Source organism: Onychomys torridus, chromosome 15 (assembly GCF_903995425.1).
Source record: "Onychomys torridus chromosome 15, mOncTor1.1, whole genome shotgun sequence".
In the NCBI taxonomy this organism is placed as follows: Eukaryota; Metazoa; Chordata; class Mammalia; order Rodentia; family Cricetidae; genus Onychomys; species Onychomys torridus.
This window is the reverse complement of record NC_050457.1, coordinates 17949882-17967107: the sequence shown is the minus strand read 5'-3', so window position 1 is coordinate 17967107 and position 17226 is coordinate 17949882. Positions and strand designations below refer to the sequence as shown.

Below are 17226 nucleotides of genomic sequence, written 5' to 3'. Positions count from 1 at the left end.
ATACAGCAGTCCCCATCATGCCAGTGAATAAACTCCTCAAAACGTGAAAATAATTAGACTGGATCATTTGATTGGAAAACTTTAAATTTATGTCATTTGTGATTCTGAATGCATTCTCTCACAACTGCACACATGTACACTGTACTCGAATAATACACTCCTCTCTCACCTTCCAAACCCCTTCTCCCCAACAAATCCCACCCAGATTTTCATGAGATTTTCTGGGGGAGTTTTTGTGATTTTTTTTGTGTTAATTTTAGTGTCGATGTTAACATTATAAGTATAGGGAGAATTGTGCCTGTCTTCTCTCAATGAGTATAACACATAACCAATGAAACAAATTAATATAGATATATGAATATATAGAATGCATGTATATAAGATATAATATAGATATAGATATATACATAGAGACAGATATAATGTATGGATATAAGAGTATCTTTTTAATCTTTCCATAGTAGAATATAATTACACAAAAGAAGAATAATCAATGAACATTCTTAAAAGACTACTTAATACTTAAATACTGCTTAGCCAAGTTAATGGTACCTAGACAAAGCTGAATTCAAATCCCTTAATCTAAACCCTCAAAAAAGGAAGGGAGGAAGGGAGGGAGGAAGGGAGGAAGGGAGGGAGGGAGGGAGGGAGGGAGGGAAGGGAGGGAGGGAGGGAGGAAGGAAGGAAGAAAAGGAAAAAGGAAAAAGGAATCAGGCTGCGGAAAGATTTGGCCCACTGTAAGATGCTTGCCTTGTGAGCATAAGGACCTGGGTTCAGTCTCCAAAACTGTCATAAGAATACCCATGCACAGTAGCACATGACTATAATCCCAGGGTGGGAAGGTAGAGACAGAAGGATCCCTAGGGCCCCTAGCCAGTCAACCTAGGTGCTTGGTGGGCTCAGGACAGCAAGAAATCTTGTCTCAAAAACAAAGTGAGAAGGAAAACCTACTTGTTAAAATGAATGTCCCAAATCCCAGAAAGTTCTCCCTAAAAACAGTGACTATGAAGAGGAAAAAAACCCAATAATATCAGATATCAAATTACTATCACTAATAATACAATAAATAATGTAAGAACTAACCATTAAATATCAAATACCTAGTAAAGATAGCTACTCAATGTTTTTTCTTATTTTGGAAATAAACAGGAACAAAAAGCAGGCAATCGAATTTACAAGAAATTATGTCCATTACATCTTTGAGCCATCTTCTTTTCAGTTAGAATATTGTTAACACTGTGCTGTGAAGACAGGTGAAGGGTCTGCAAGTAGCGATTTAAACTCAAAACAACTTCATGGATTAGAGGCTATAAATCATACAGAGACATAGGGAACATAAAACATTCAATTCTCATACCTGAGACTATAGTTCAGACCCAGGATACAAGACGCAGCCTAGCCAGCCTGGTGTGACCCAGCATATGGGAGATGGAGGAGGAGGTCAGCAGGCAAAGACAAGGGGTTTGCAGCAAGTTCAAAGCCAGCCTGGTCTACAGAGCAAGTCTGTGGCCAGCCAAGGAGCCAAGGGAATGTTCCAATCAAAAAACACAGCACAACAACAAAAGGCCAGGGGAGGAACAGATGCCACGTGTGTGTACACACGGGAGGAACAGGTGCCCTATGTGGAAACGAGTGTGTACATACGGGAGGAACAGGTGTCCTATGTGGAAACATGTGTGGACATACGGGAGGAACAGGTGTCCTATGTGGAAACGAGTGTGTACATACGGGAGGAACAGGTGTCCTATGTGGAAACGAGTGTGTACATACGGGAGGAACAGGTGTCCTATGTGGAAACGTGTGTACATAGGGGAGGAACAGATGCCCTATGTGGAAACATGCGTGTACATATGGGAGGAACAGGTGTCCTATGTGGAAACATGTGTGTACATAGGGGAGGAACAGATGCCCTATGTGGAAACAAGTGTGTACATACGGGAGGAACAGGTGTCCTATGTGGAAACGTGTGTACATAGGGGAGGAACAGATGCCCTATGTGGAAACAAGTGTACATAGGGGAGGAACAGATGCCCTATGTGGAAACGAGTGTGTACATACGAGAGGAACAGGTGTCCTATGTGGAAACGTGTGTGTACATACGGGAGGAACAGGTGTCCTATGTGGAAACATGTGTGTACATAGGGGAGGAACAGATGTCCTATGTGGAAACAAGTGTGTACATACGGGAGGAACAGGTGTCCTATGTGGAAACGTGTGTACATAGGGGAGGAACAGATGCCCTATGTGGAAACAAGTGTACATAGGGGAGGAACAGATGCCCTATGTGGAAACGAGTGTGTACATACGAGAGGAACAGGTGTCCTATGTGGAAACGTGTGTGTACATACGGGAGGAACAGGTGTCCTATGTGGAAACATGTCTGTACATAGGGGAGGAACAGATGTCCTATGTGGAAACGTGTGTACACAGGGGAGGAACAGATGCTCTATCTGGAAAGATATGTGTACATGTAACACGAATTGCTAAATTGTCTTTTTATAAAAAACTTGGAGCCTGATATTGGGGTGAATGCTAAAAAATCAGAGAGACAAAGGAACGAGCCACCTCTCACCTCTAGGACTCCTCAGCTGAAAGGCTTTAGTTCTTGTCTCCTCACGCCTTATACACCTTTCTCCGCCCACCCACATCATTTCCTGTCTCAACCTTCCTAGTGCTGGGATTAATGGTGTGTGATTCCCAAGTACTGGGATTAAAGTGTGTGTCACCACTGCCTGGCCTCTATGTTTAATCTAGTGGCTTGCTCTGTTCTCTGATCTTCAGGCAAATTTTATTAGGGTACACAATATATTACCACATTTCCCCTTTTTTGTCTAAAATAATAAAAGAAGGTTATAACTAATATAAGAAAAACTATAAAATAAGTATATATAATATATACAGTCAAGAATTACATTACCAATGTCCAGTCCATAAGCATTTGACAAATTCAGAAAAAATACTCTATTATCTATCCTATTTTGGTGAATCCAAAGTTTTGTACCTAATTCACTTTCTATCCTAATTTGTATTGCCAACTAAAAACTATCTTTTGATGTCTTTCAAACTTTATACTGCTTTAGTGAGTTTCTTTTCTGAAATTGTTAACAAGGAAAACTATAACTATCTAATCTTCAACTCCCTCAGAGACCTGAGGAGGAAATAATATTACTCAGTAAAACAGGAAGTGCAAACAAGCGACTTCCAAAAAAAAAGAGAAATGACAGAAACAGCTGGCTGCCTGGACAGTCACCCAAGGTTCCTCTGCAACACTGGGGGAATCTATCCTCTGCCTACAGGCCTAGCATATCTCACAGACTCATCTGTGAAGCAGGATTTTCTAAAGGGCTATCCTACTTTGTCTTGGCAAGGATCGGCAGTCCTTTCTTTGGTGTCCTGCTTATCCACTGGACAGCATACTGTTAGCAGTCGAGGCAAGGGTATTTTCTTGCCCAGTAGTTAACTTCTGCCACTCCACAAAAATAATCTCAAATTTGTGCCAATATACAAAATTTGTATACAATATACAAAAATCCAATCCAATGTAAAATTTAAAACTAGTAGTTGCCTTACCTTTTTATCTTATATCTATATTCCTGTTTTTTCTTTTCAGAGTAGATTCAATAATCTACCTTTTATCTTATCTATATCCTTTTTTTCCAGAATAGATTCAATAATTTACCCTTTTATAATATCATTTCTATATATTTCTTGGAATAGATTCAATAATCTTTTTTATCCTATATTTCTATATAACACATTTCTATATTATATCCCCCTTTCTTCTTTCTAGGCTACGTCCTGCTGATTAAGGGCACTAGTAATCTTATGGGGATACACAGAAAATTTAGGATTATGGTCAAATCCGGATTGGAGTAGTCTATCAGACTGGATCATCTCAGCTAGCTATCTGGATATTATCCTGAGAAGTTTGTAGTCCAAAGCCAATTTTTGGGTGGAGTTTGCCAGCTTAATAGCGTTATCATTGTCCAGATGGAATCACTGTTGTGGGATTGCATTATATTTTTGGAACCTTCAAAGTCGCTGTTCAGTGTGGACATGGTTCACTGCAGATTAGGACAAGTTTTCTAGATAATTTGTCCTTTTCCTTCAGATGTCTCATTTGTCCAGTGCTCTTCAGATTCCTTAGCCTTCATTTTCTGAAAGACAAAAACAAAACCCTTCCCCAACTCTAACATTGGGGAGTTTCCAAATCTAATCTTTATCAGTTTTGATTTATGGTTTCTCCTGGGTTTTTTGTTTTATTTTCTAAAGCTGTTCTATCATCCAGATCATTATGTTTCTGTTTTTGTTTTGTTTTTTTACAACAGGCACTAGGTTCTTTAATTGCTCTGGGGAAGAAGTTTCTTCCATGGTGACAGGAAAGGACAGAACCAAATTTGACATGGGAACTGAGAGAGGCCCCTCAAGGTGCTTCCTGATGGCAAAGGCAAAGGATTGATTACCTTGTCTGTCCCTTGTTGGTCTACATTCATTAGTCAAATGTCTGCCTTTGCCACACCTTCTGCATACTCCAGTGTTGGGATTATACCTTGAGAAAACATAATTTCTAAGAACACCCTGTTTGCAGTCCCTTTCTAGGTGACCTTCTTTCCTGAAATTGAAACATCTGACATTACTATTTTTCTTCAAACCTCTGGAAATCACCTCTCCTATCCAAGCATCATCATTGTCATGAGATTCAATATTTATTGTGTCTCAGACACTTTATATCACCACATGTACATATGGAAGTTTTGTTTTTAGTACAACCTCCAAATCCTCCCCTCCCCTAACCCTCCCGTTTTGTTCAGTTTTCCCATGGCAAGGTCTCATAATGTAGCTGTCCTGGAACTGACTATAGACCAGGCTGACCTTGAACTCACAGAGATTCACCTGCTTCAATCTCCCTAGTGCTGGGATTAAGGCCATGAGCCACTACACCCAGCTACCTCCCAGCTACTTCTTTAAATTTATGATGGAGCAGAACTAATGGTAAACTACATGTAAGTTCAGGAACTACTTCTTCTAAATCTCACCATTCTCCACAGTATTTAGTAACTTTCCTATAGACACAAGAAAGTAAGTACTTTTAAAACTAGTATTAGGTTATCTGAGTATTGATAACAGGCACTGTATCTGGATCCCTGACGCAGACAATATGCCTGTCATGGAGCGGACAAAAAGAAGCATGACTTCTCTCAGTTTACCCAGTGAGTCTGTCTATATTTGATCCCTCCTACATATCAACTATGCATAGAAAAATATAATGAAGGTTTCTAATATGCTCTACACTGAAGAAGTTTGTATGGCTTTGGAATGAAATCCAATAATTTCCATGTATGACTCTGACAGCATAATGACACTGTCCAGATCATAGAAAGTAAGATTCTGATGTATTTACTAAAACACTCATTTAGTGCCAACAAGCTGTAAGGGAAGAATGAAAACACAAGACAGAAAAACAAGTGAAAAGGAGCTAAAACTCAACTAACACAGCACGAAGTATAACAGATCAATTATTCCAATCAGACGGCAGGTACTGTCCGGTTTAGTTAGGAGTCAAAAGGCATCTCTCTATGCTACCTATGGAAGCAACTAGATTGAAGACAACAATCTGGCCAGGCAGGGGGGCCCACGCCTGTAATCCCAGCACTCAGGAGGCAGAGGCAGGTGGATCTCTGTGAGTTCCAGGCCAGTCCAGTCAACAGAGTGAGTTCCAGGACAGCCAGGAATACACACAGAGAAACCCTGTCTCAAGAAACCAAAAATACACAATCTGAAAATGAAAGTTTAGAAAATGAAAGTATGAAAACAATCATAAATTAGACTGACTGTACATAAAACCAGACACATTATTAAAGATTAAAACAGACATTTTATAAAGAATAAGATAAAATTATTATAAACATATGTATCAATATCAGAGCTCCCAAGTCCACATGGCAAACACTGACAGAACTGAAGAGAAATTCCAACACAAACGGCAGGCATGGGCCTGCAAATGGCTCAGTGGGTAAAAGCCTACCGCTAAGACCATGACCTCAGCTCTAACCCAGAACCCACATGATGCCAAGAGGGAACCAGATCTGCAAGTAGTCCTCTGACTGCCGCACATATACACACGTGTGCACACATACAAAAGAGGGGAGGATAATTATTAACATAAAGGAGCCAGTGACTACTATGTTAGAGGCCTGCTGGGTGACAATAGTCCATGTTCGCTAGCATGACCTACGATCACTACCTAAGTAGTTTTGAGTTGCAAAAGTGGGTACAGAAGCCCTAATACATCAGTAGTACAATGCCTCCAGCCAGCTGTTCACACACCCGCAGGTTACATCTACTCCTATGTCTTGTTATCTGCCAATGCACACATAAATTAAGCATGGAAAAGGGATACATGTGGATACACATTTTCCCAAAGGACTACTTATTTTAATTAGAAAAATAACTCTTAGAAAAAAAAAAAATGAGCCTTCTTCAACTAATAAAATTTTCTTAGGGAGCCGGGTAGTGGTGAATGCCTTTAATCCCAGCATTTCAGAGGCAGAGACAAGCGGATCTCAAGTGAATTCAAGGCCAGCCTGGTCTACAGAGTGAGTTCCAGGACTGCCAAGACTACACAGAGAAACCCTGTCTCAAAAATTAAAATTTTTAGGGAAGAAACATTTTAAGAACTGTTTTAATATTTTAGAAAATGTGCAGAAGCTGGGCATCTTAGAGCATGTCTGTACCCCTAGCACTTGAGAAGCTGCAGTCAAACTGCTATTTAGCAGAGGCCAATCTGGTTGAAACAGTGAGCTCCAGGTTGGCCTGGGCTGGAGGAGACCCTGTCTTAAAACCCAGCAGCCAAGAAAGGAATAGCAAGAACAAAAGGGAAAAGATAATTTGTGATACTAAAGGCCCCTCTCTCTTATTCAATAGGTCTGTAATACTTGGTTTGTTTGGGGTTGGGGATTTTATTGTTGTTGTTAAGACAGAGCCTCACACTGTAGCCCTGGGTAACCTAGAACTCACGATGTACACCAGGCTCACTTCAAGCTCATAGAGATTGCCTGCCTCTCTGTCCCAAGTGTTGGGATTAAAGGGGTACACCAAAATGCCCAGCTTTAACATTTTAGACATGAACTTCATTAATAATTATAACATATTATAGAATCAATAAAAATACTTCTAGAGAATTTACCATGGTAAATCATAGTAAAATAAAACACAATTCGGTAACATCAAAAGACAATACTCACAGTGCTCTTATCTTTCAGAAGCTTCTCAATGACTTCAATTAACATTTCTTTCTGCTCTGGATCAAGACTAAAATGTTAAAAATAGATAAATAAGTTGTGTGCACTTATTGCCCTTCATTATTACATCCAATGACACTCATCACTTCAACAATGCTGAGGTTGGCTGGGCGATGGAGGCGCACACTAATGTCCTGGCACTTGGGAGGCAGAGGCAGGTGGATCTCTGTGAGTTCAAGGTCAGCCTGGTCTATAGAGCGAGTTCCAGGACAGCCAAGGCTACACAGAGAAACCCTGTCTCAAAAACCAGACCAAAACAACACAAAAGGAATGCCAAGGTGTTCCAAGAGAACAGCGAGGTTCCAGACACAGACATCTTAGTAAGATTGGGGGGGGGGGGGGTTCCAGCCAAAGTCACCTTTCCTCTCTACAGCAGCTCATGTTAACTAAACCAGGAGTCTATGACTTCCAAAGCCAGCTGGAGAACTGTAAGGAAGTAGCTGGGAAAGTACCTGATTGAAATTCCCGTTTTTTTTCTCAAGGGAAAAAGTGAAAGACAGTAAATGTTTTTAACTATGGTTGTGTAACTGCCAAAAGCAAAAAGAACATTTCTAAATAAAACCTCGTTACCATAGCCTGCTAATGGAGACATGCATTTCAAAGTTGTCATCTAAACTGAGGGGGAAAGGGGCCAGACTATGAAAACCCATCTGGCAGAGAGAGAAACAGCAGTGCTAAGGACTATCACCGAGGGGACAGAGAGTGGACAGTGAGCTGCCACCTGGCCACCAGGTGCACTTTTAAACCATTACTGCGACTTTACATTTCTTTTAAAAAGTTTTATTGCGCGTGTTTATTTAGGGGGGAGGTTTCCCCGTGCGCCATGATGTACATGTGACAATCACAAAACAACTGATTATTTGGCACATGGGTCATTTCTACCTTAAAGATGTGAATGCTGTTCACAATCCTCACGTCTGCTGATTTCCTGCATTTCACGTGTCTGACCCAACACTGAAGCACACCAGGAACAAGCGGTGGCTTGCAGATAGATGGCAGAAAGCAGAAATACACCGTGACACGTAACTCGTTCTAGAGAGTACTTTTCCCGCAGAGATCAAGGTATTCTATGACATTTGCTAAAAATGTCAATAGCATATACTTAGGAATCACTGAATCGGGGGAGAGAGATGGCTCAGCAGTTAAGGACACTGGTTGCTCTTCCGAGGGACCCAGGCTCGATTCCCAGCACCCACACAGGAGCTCACAACCATCTAACTCTAGTCCCAGGAGATCCAATGCCCTCTTCTGGCCTCCGTAGGTACTGCATGCAGACAGCGCACAGAGATACATGCATGCAAAAAAAAAAAACCCCATACGCATAAAAATAAAGGTTAAAAAAAATGTTGGACACTATATAAAGACTCTGACTCAAAAAAAAAAAAAATCACTACCAAAAAAAGTATGTAATATAATAGCGCTATCCAAGAATCACACTCCACAGAGTGAAGAACAGAAACAAAGTTGAGTTGTAAGCAAACACATGAAATTCTACTCTATAGTAAATAAGGGAATCTCCCCATCCCTGCCCCTGTTTCATGTATGGAGTGTGTAGTTGCATGCACCTGTACATACATAGTCAGAGGCCAGAGGAGGACACTAGTGTCTTCTTCAATGGTTCTATGCCTTACTGTCTTGAGACAAGGTGTGCCACTGAACCAGATGCTCACCATGTTGGCTAGGTTGGCTAGCCAGCCAGCTCCCAGGATCTATTCATCTCCCCTTGCCTCGACACTGTGTTTACAGACACCTGCAGACACAGCAAGCTTTGTCTACTCTGGGGGCTGGAGTTTGTGCTTATGCATTCGTGTTTCACACCCACTGAGCCCCTCTACTTTCTGACAACACATACATTATGTGTGCATGTCTAAGACACATTATACAAAGGAGAATTCAAACTCTGATTAAAGCTATGGAACCTAGAAGCAAACAGAGGCCCTAGCACACTCGGAAGTAAAAGTCCTCATAGGGTCTCTATAACCAACACAAAAGCAAAGACGTGTAAAGATTATTTATAGGGGAAAAACACAGCCAACTTCCTTTACTTAGAAGGACGGGCTACAAAGTACCTCTGGCTTACAACAGTCTGCGTAGCCTACTATATTAACAAAGCACCTACCTATACAACTTCTGTATAGCATGGGCTGCATTCTTCCTGACGTACGGCGACAGGTCAGCCGAAGCCTCCTTAATAGCCAGCATCATGATAGGCACAATAATTGGCACTCTAATACTCGACAGAACTCTCAAGGCACTTGCACGGATTAGTTGATTTGGGTCCTAAAACAGTGAAAATAGTCATCACATTTTCAAGTTTAGACTTTCAAACACATCTGTACGATACAGTTAGCAAGTGTTACAGCACTAATCAACACAGAAGAGCCTTTGAAAACAGGCAATGGTGTCTGAAAACAGGTAAAAACAGGAAAAGCAAATGTGTCTTTTTCTGAACAGTGCTTTAAAGAAAGGTGGGTATAATTCTAGCTGACTACTTATTACTACATGTACTGGACTGTGAATCTTTCGTAGTAAAATGCATCATAATGTAAATGTGTTCTTTACAAATGTCCCACGTCTTCTCTACACTTTCAACAACTAGTACAATGAAAGCAGTCCTTCTTCTGAGACAACGATAAAATGGACAGACACAGAAGCCGCAACCTCTGTGGCAAGCTTCCACGTGGGGACACAGAGATCCTTTTCTAAGGCCACTGAATCTGCGCTCTGGGAGGCCTTTTAACTCCTGCAGCCACAGCGAGGCAGGGTAGTAGACTGCTGCCCTGCACTGTGCAGACACCTTGCAGCTATCCACCTGCTCGCTCATCATTTACCTTCAAAGCTCGCTGGAAAGTGCTAATGGACAGGAGCGCCAGGTCTTGCTGTTCCTCAGCATATCGGACGAGGTAAACATATACCAACTTCTTGATCTATTTGGAGGGGAAAAAAAAGTCATTCACTCCTACCAGGATGAAAATTTAAAACTCAATATTTTATAAACCAAAATCCATTCTCAATTTTCCTCAAGTAAGTAACGGGATCTGGTCACAGCTTAGTCTGTAAAGCAGATGCTATTTTTTGTGATAATGAAAGCAAACAAAAAAGCTTGTGAAGTAAGCATTTTTATAATCCAATCCATAACAGTTAACATCCTGTCAAAGTATCTCTTCCTTACACATCAAGTTTATTCTGAGAAAAAAAAATTGTATAATATCAAAATACGAACTGGCAAAAAAAAGTTTAAAAATCAAAGATACATGTTAACGGCACAGGCCCTCATCATCTGGTATATAAGCTTACATTTCTACATCTACCCAACAGTCCCAACTCCTTCAATGGTGGCAGTCACATTCCAATGTATAATACATGATGATATTGTCATCTTAACAAGGATAATATGTGAAAATATGACCAATTCAATGTAATAACAATTCCAAAGAGACTAGACTGCTCAGTGTTCTGGGGAAATTTTTAAAGACAATGTGAGGAGGAGGAGGGGAAGAAGAGGAGGAGGAAGAAGAGGAGGTGGAGGAAGAGAAGAAGGGGAAGAAGGGGGAGGAGGTGGAGGTGGTGGAGGTGGTGGTTGAGGAGGAGGAGGAGGAGGAGGAGGAGGAGGAGGAGGAGGAGAAGGAGGAGCTGCTAAGCACACACTCTCCCTGAGTTACTGTCTCAGCCCCCAGCTCCTCTTGGTATTATGTGGTTTTAGCTTCCTTCCAGTGTCTGTTTCTTCCAGTGTGGCACTCCTAACTAAATGAGGTCTAAGCAGAACAAACTAGGTCAGATCTTTGTTCCTGCTGAATTCATTAATGTAACTAAGGATTAAAACTATCCACTTCCCAAGATCAGTGTTGGGAAGCCCCACTATATCCACTTTCCCAAGTGCAGTGTTAGGAAGCCTCACTGTATCCACTTTCCCTGGTGCAGTGTTAGGAAGCCTCACTGTATCCACTTTCCCTGGTGCAGTGTTAGGAAGCCCCACTGTATCCACTTTCCCTGGTGCAGTGTTAGGAAGCCCCACTGTATCCACTTTCCCTGGTGCAGTGTTAGGAAGCCCCACTGTATCCACTTTCCCTGGTGCAGTGTTAGGAAGCCCCACTGTATCCACTTTCCCTGGTGCAGTGTTAGGAAGCCCCACTGTATCCACTTTCCCTGGTGCAGTGTTAGGAAGCCCCACTGTATCCACTTTCCCTGGTGCAGTGTTAGGAAGCCCCACTGTATCCACTTTCCCAGGTGCAGTGTTAGGAATCCCCACTGTATCCACTTTCCCTGGTGCAGTGTTAGGAATCCCCACTGTATCCACTTTCCCTGGTGCAGTGTTAGGAAGCCCCACTGTATCCACTTTCCCTGGTGCAGTGTTAGGAAGCCCCACTGTATCCACCCTCCCAAGTGCAGTGCCAGGAAGCTGTGCTTTTAAGCTTTCCAGTTTCAATCCCTTAAATGAAAAGCAAATTGTACATTCATCTATAGGAAAGGTCAGCACTTGAGACCTGGCTCTTCATAGCATCTTGTTGAAATAATTCTTTGATCCAGCCTGCTTAACCACCTTCACAACATCATTAACACAAATGAAAATTTAGTGACCACACGTTCTATACCCTCATAATTAGTGAGTATAGTGAAACTTTAATTTATATTAATCTACTCATCCATTTTATATAATAATGCTACAAATGAAACTAATTACAAAAAAAATAATAATCTCTTAAGTATTCTCCATGGCCAAATAGTTCCACAAAAATCTTAAAGATAAACTCCAGCATCTCTAACGCAGTACTCAGCACAGCTAATAATCTGCCCCAAACTTTCTTTTCAGTCAAATAGAAATAATCCCTCAAAATAACTTGGCCTTGGTCTCAAACTACATCACCCTCCTCCACCAAATTTCACTTAAAATCTTCTTTGAGACCAAAAATTAGAGAATAAAATGCTGGCTAATACATAAATAATAAACTATACCCAAGTAAACTACACTGTGCAGCTACAATACAAAATAAAGCAAGTCTATATTTAGCATTGAAATCTACATAAAAGATTTTAACATGCTAAATGGTATAAATTAAAAACGAAATCAAAGCTAGTTACATATATATGTGAGGATGGAGACGGCCCCACTCTGTAGCTTGCTCAGGCTGGCCTATCACAACAATCCTCCTGCTTCAGCTACCCACATCTAGGACTCCAGGTATGCACTACAATGCCAGGCTGAACTAGGGACACTTTCTAAGTTTCCGTATTCTGTAGTTTGACAACCCACAGCCAGCAGAAAAACTGCCATAAACCTGCTCAAGAGGTTATCAACAAAAACTCAGCTGAATGAATAGCTTTATCAAGTCAACAATCAATATGTGGCATCCCCCTTGCCATGACAGGAGCCTCTGAGGGCCACACCTCTCTCTCACAAGTGTCCATAATGACACCACTCTACTCGGGATGCTTAAAGTCCACCCTTCCCAAAAGTGCACTTTATGATGAACAACTCTGTGATGAAGGGGAATGTATCTAGAAAGCAAGGCTACTTCTTGTTAAGTGAGCAACAGGCTCACTGTCTTGTAACTACAGCTACCGTGTGTTTCATGGCCCTTCACCATAACAAAGTTCCTTGGAACTTCTAGTTGGGTGGTGGTCCAAGCGAAACCAACATATAGACTTTTCAAGTAGCTCAGTTACCAAATTCAAGAAATTTAACATCAGAACAATCCTATTACCTTACAAATAATCCACATTTTAAACTTCCAATCTCATACTTAGTACATTTCCTCCAATTCAGGATTCGAGCTGTATGGAAACACCATGTCTTGTCAGCCATCTTTCATCTGAGGAAGCTCTTTTGTGTTCCTTTCTCCCTGCCAGTGTTCAACTTAACCAGGACATGACCGGTTCTAAAGGAAAAGCACTCACTGGTCTGCTTCTATTTTTATCTTTCCTTATTCTTCACCTCAATCTAACTTCCCAGTTAAAGCCTGCTGAGCACTGTAAAGCCCACAACCTACAATACCACTACTCAGTTACTGCTCCCACCCCACTAAGTACAATTACTATCTCCACTCAAGGAGGCAGATTTGCCGATGGTCACAGGATGTGTCCGAGGAGGGCAGGGACATGTTCCTAACTCCTTCATGTTCTGGTCAACGAAGAGAGCCCTCTGATTTTTCTATTAAAGTATTCCCTGAAAAAAGGAGTTAGTACCCTTCCCCCAGGACACCTGGAAACCTAGTAAAATTACTCAATCCAAGGATAAAATACTAGCTTTTTTTCCCCTTTGAGACGACTTCCCTATAGCCTAAACTAGCCAGAAGCTCACACTCCCCTGTCTTGACCTCCTCAGTGCTGGGACTATGGAGGACTATACTCAGATCTCTTGTCCTTTAAGGCAGGAAAAAACAACTGTTTTAATTTATAGATGAATGCTTTAAATCATCTAACTTTTAGTAAATCACAGGGCCCAAATTCACACACAAAATCTAGCATACAGTTTTGCTATGGAGGAACCTGTGTCTTAACTCCAAGTGCAAATCTGCACTGTGGAGCCTGGCCTCGATGCTCCTGTTCACAAGCCACCAGAAGACACTACTCTATGGCATCAGGGTGCCTCGTGCCAGGATCCCCACCTCTATTACCACTGAACTTTTAGGTTAAATTCCCAATCAGAGTCCATGTGATTTATTTTTTCCAAATAGGTGCTTCTCAAACTTCAGAATTTGAACAACCCAAAAATAAACACACATATGTAATACTGTCCCATTAAATAATCAAGTGGTTTTTTTTTTTTTGTTTGTTTTGTTTTTTTTTTTAACATAAGATATAAACCATAGGTTCCAAAACCAAGCAAGACCAGTCTAGGTGGAAACCAAAACCAGGTGCAGGAGGCCAGTCTAAAAGTGGTATAAGCCAAAAGATCCAAACCATAAGTAAAATTTTTGATTCAAACCATTTTTAAAGTTCTTGGTATCATAGTTTTGACGCAATGATAGATGACTAGTGGAAACAGGTGACCAGAACTTCCCACCTAGAGATTTAAGTTCCTTAGAATACAGCACTTCTGGAAAGCAACCTACACCCACGCGTATTCACAGGTACAGTGACAGGTTACTATAGAGTTCACGTCTCAGTCACAAAGTCCTCAAATCACCTTGGAATGAGTATGCTTGAGTTAAGCTGTGGACTTCCGGAACTTGGCAGACTTCCACATAAGAGCTCAAAGCTGCCAATTCATCACCACAGGACGGACAACAATCAGGACTTTCCAAACAGGTTACTACATCTAGGACCTCATGTCTTCAGCATTTCTAAGTCATTGAATAGCAATGTCTAAAAGCCACCGATACACTCTTAGGAACCATGACATTAGGATGGGCACGCAACTTGTTTCATTTCTTGTAACGATCACTTAAAGTGTTCTTTGTCCCTACCAATTACGTTCGGAGCTGACACCAAGTTTTAAAGGAGAAGCATTAGGTCCACCCTGCCTGGATCTCCTTAGGATTTATTTCCCAACAACACCTCTGTTTATCAGGACAGCCAGCTAGCTTTAAAAGTGTATTATGAACTCCAGAATGCATCTAGGATTATAATGGGTACACTGAAGCATTTAGAACCACAGCTGGGCTAGCAGGCTTCACTATAATTACTTACTATTGGAAAAGGATTTCTGAAACTGTTATAGCAAAAAGCATAACAATATCAAATCACAGAAGGTTGCAAAACACTAAATTTGTTCCAGTTCTGTTATAAGAATCAATCAATATTGACCACAAGAGGCCTATGCATTGCCAGGCTGCAGGTGTGCGTAGAAAGCCTACTTTCCCTGAGCCACTCTGTGACCAGAAATGGGAGTAGTTAAAGGTCCGTGACCACGCCGCTCTCTGATCAGTTACCTTCATTCAATGTTACAACACTCCTTGCTGTAAAGCTAATCACAGCAGAGCCCCAGCAGTCTGGAGGACACAGGCAGCTCTGTTTAATTAGCTTATCAATACCACTACACTAAACTTCATGAGCTATTGACTGAAGCTTTGATTATTCTTGTACTATAAGCACTGACAGCTTACTGGGTCACTTTTGGTATCATTTGACACCTAATGCCAGGTGACATACTACATAGCTCACCTGCGTATCTAAGGCAGCATATACTTATAAAAATGAAACTTCTCACTCAGTAGCAAAGAGACATCAGTCAATTCTCACAGCAAAGATTTGTAAGCAGCTTATATCAGTTTTTCCATAAGAAGATTAAGTATGTTTCAAAAAAAAATCACAAAGTTTTAAAGAACAAAAGCTCAAAAACAAGCAGCCCAGGGCTGAATGGAGGGATCAGTAGTTAAGAACATTTGCTGCTCTTGAGGACACGGATTCAATTTCCAGCACCCACACGGTGGCTCACAACCATCGTTAATTCCAGTTCCAGAGGATCCGACATCTTCTGGCTTTCATGAACACTGCACCCACATGGTACAAAGGCATACACATAAAATAAAATAAAGTCTTTCAAAGAAAAAGACCAAAAATAATGTTTCTACTAAAACTTTTCTCACAGAGTTATCAGCCAACATACCAGAACCTGAGAGCAAAGGAGGAAAAAGAACAAACAGCTAGGTCTTCCTACTGAGAACTGCTTGCCAATGTAAACAGCTGTGAATGAGCAAGAACTAACGCAGACTTTTCTGTTTCTGTAATGAGAAGTGCAGGGATATCAAGTCCACCAGCTCACAGACTCGCTTATTCCTAACCATATCTACACCACCACAAAAGCCCCTCAAGCAAACTGGATACCTCACAAAGCATGGCTAATACCTGACGCTAAGGAGGGAGGGGTCAGACACTAAGGTGGGGAGGGGGGTGAGGAGAAGAGCACCAAACACAAAGGATGGAGCTTGCTGCCAGAGCAACAGTCTAGGATGGTTCCTGGCTTTGGATGATGACTGCCGAACAGCTGCTGGATGACTTTAATAAGTCCTCCATCGTACCTGCATTGTAAAATACAGACAGAGAAATCCAGAGCTAGCCTCACAGAGTTGCTCACTTGTGTGAAACAGAACACCCTCAGCACAGATGCGCTTCCTATATATTAGTGATCATCACTGCCGAGAGACTATTCCCAGGAACACCAGGACCAGCTTTGACTCCGCTTCACAGGTTTTAGAAGTCACATCTGTTCTGCAGCAGAGTACTAGCAAGTCTTAGGCTTGTACATAAAGTGCCACGAAAGTACCCGCGGCCAAGGGAAGAAACCTGGGAATGCAATAGCAGGACAGATCCAAGATGGCACAGAAAATACTACTACACATACACCATGCCTTTGATCAGAGAACTGAAACTAAGTGAAAATAAAATTCTCAGTGAGGTATCACCTCCCACACTCTAAAAGAGCCTTGATCTAAACTAGAGTTTTACAGTTAAACCGGAAGCTGGAGATGTGCTTATGGTAGCACAGCCATGGATTGTGCACAAATCCCTGAGTTCCATCCCAGCATCAAAAAGGAAGGAAGGAAGAAAACAGGGGTGGGAGAGGACAGAGGGGGAGGGAGGGATAGAGAGAGGAGAGGAGGAAGGGCAGGGCAGGTGTCAGCAAGGCTATGAAAAGGTAGGCCGCACAAGCACTCCTATTTTACATGTAAAATGAGGCTGTAGGAAAGAAATGGTTGGCAGGTAATGTCATCACAGAGTCCTCATATTACCAGCAACAGCAGGCCACAGTCTACATCCACAGATGTGACAGTGAAGGGCCACACAACAAGACCTGGACACTAATGCTCAGAGAGGCACTACACCTAATAGTCCAAAAGGAGAAACATTCTAAGTGTCCATCGATGGATGAATACACAAAACACAGGTACCCACACAGTAGAATGCTCTTCAGCCATAAAAATACATGGTTATTGTCAGCCAACTAAGAACTGCCCACATTCCATAACCAGGTTCCTCCCCACCT

At 41.6% G+C, this 17226-nt stretch overlaps 1 protein-coding gene across 3 annotated transcripts in view; it reads right to left on the bottom strand.

Annotated features, from left to right (window-relative positions):
• Ap3b1 (adaptor related protein complex 3 subunit beta 1) overlaps nt 1-17226 on the bottom strand; it is a 205645-nt gene that overhangs the window by 150695 nt on the left and 37724 nt on the right. For all 3 annotated transcript variants that reach the window (XM_036206993.1, XM_036206994.1, XM_036206995.1), the window contains exons 4-6: nt 10133-10228; nt 9421-9581; nt 7245-7311 (exon numbers count right to left, since the gene is read on the bottom strand). In XM_036206993.1, the coding sequence (XP_036062886.1) occupies nt 7245-7311; nt 9421-9581; nt 10133-10228 (324 nt within the window). The remainder of the gene's footprint in view (nt 1-7244; nt 7312-9420; nt 9582-10132; nt 10229-17226) is intronic.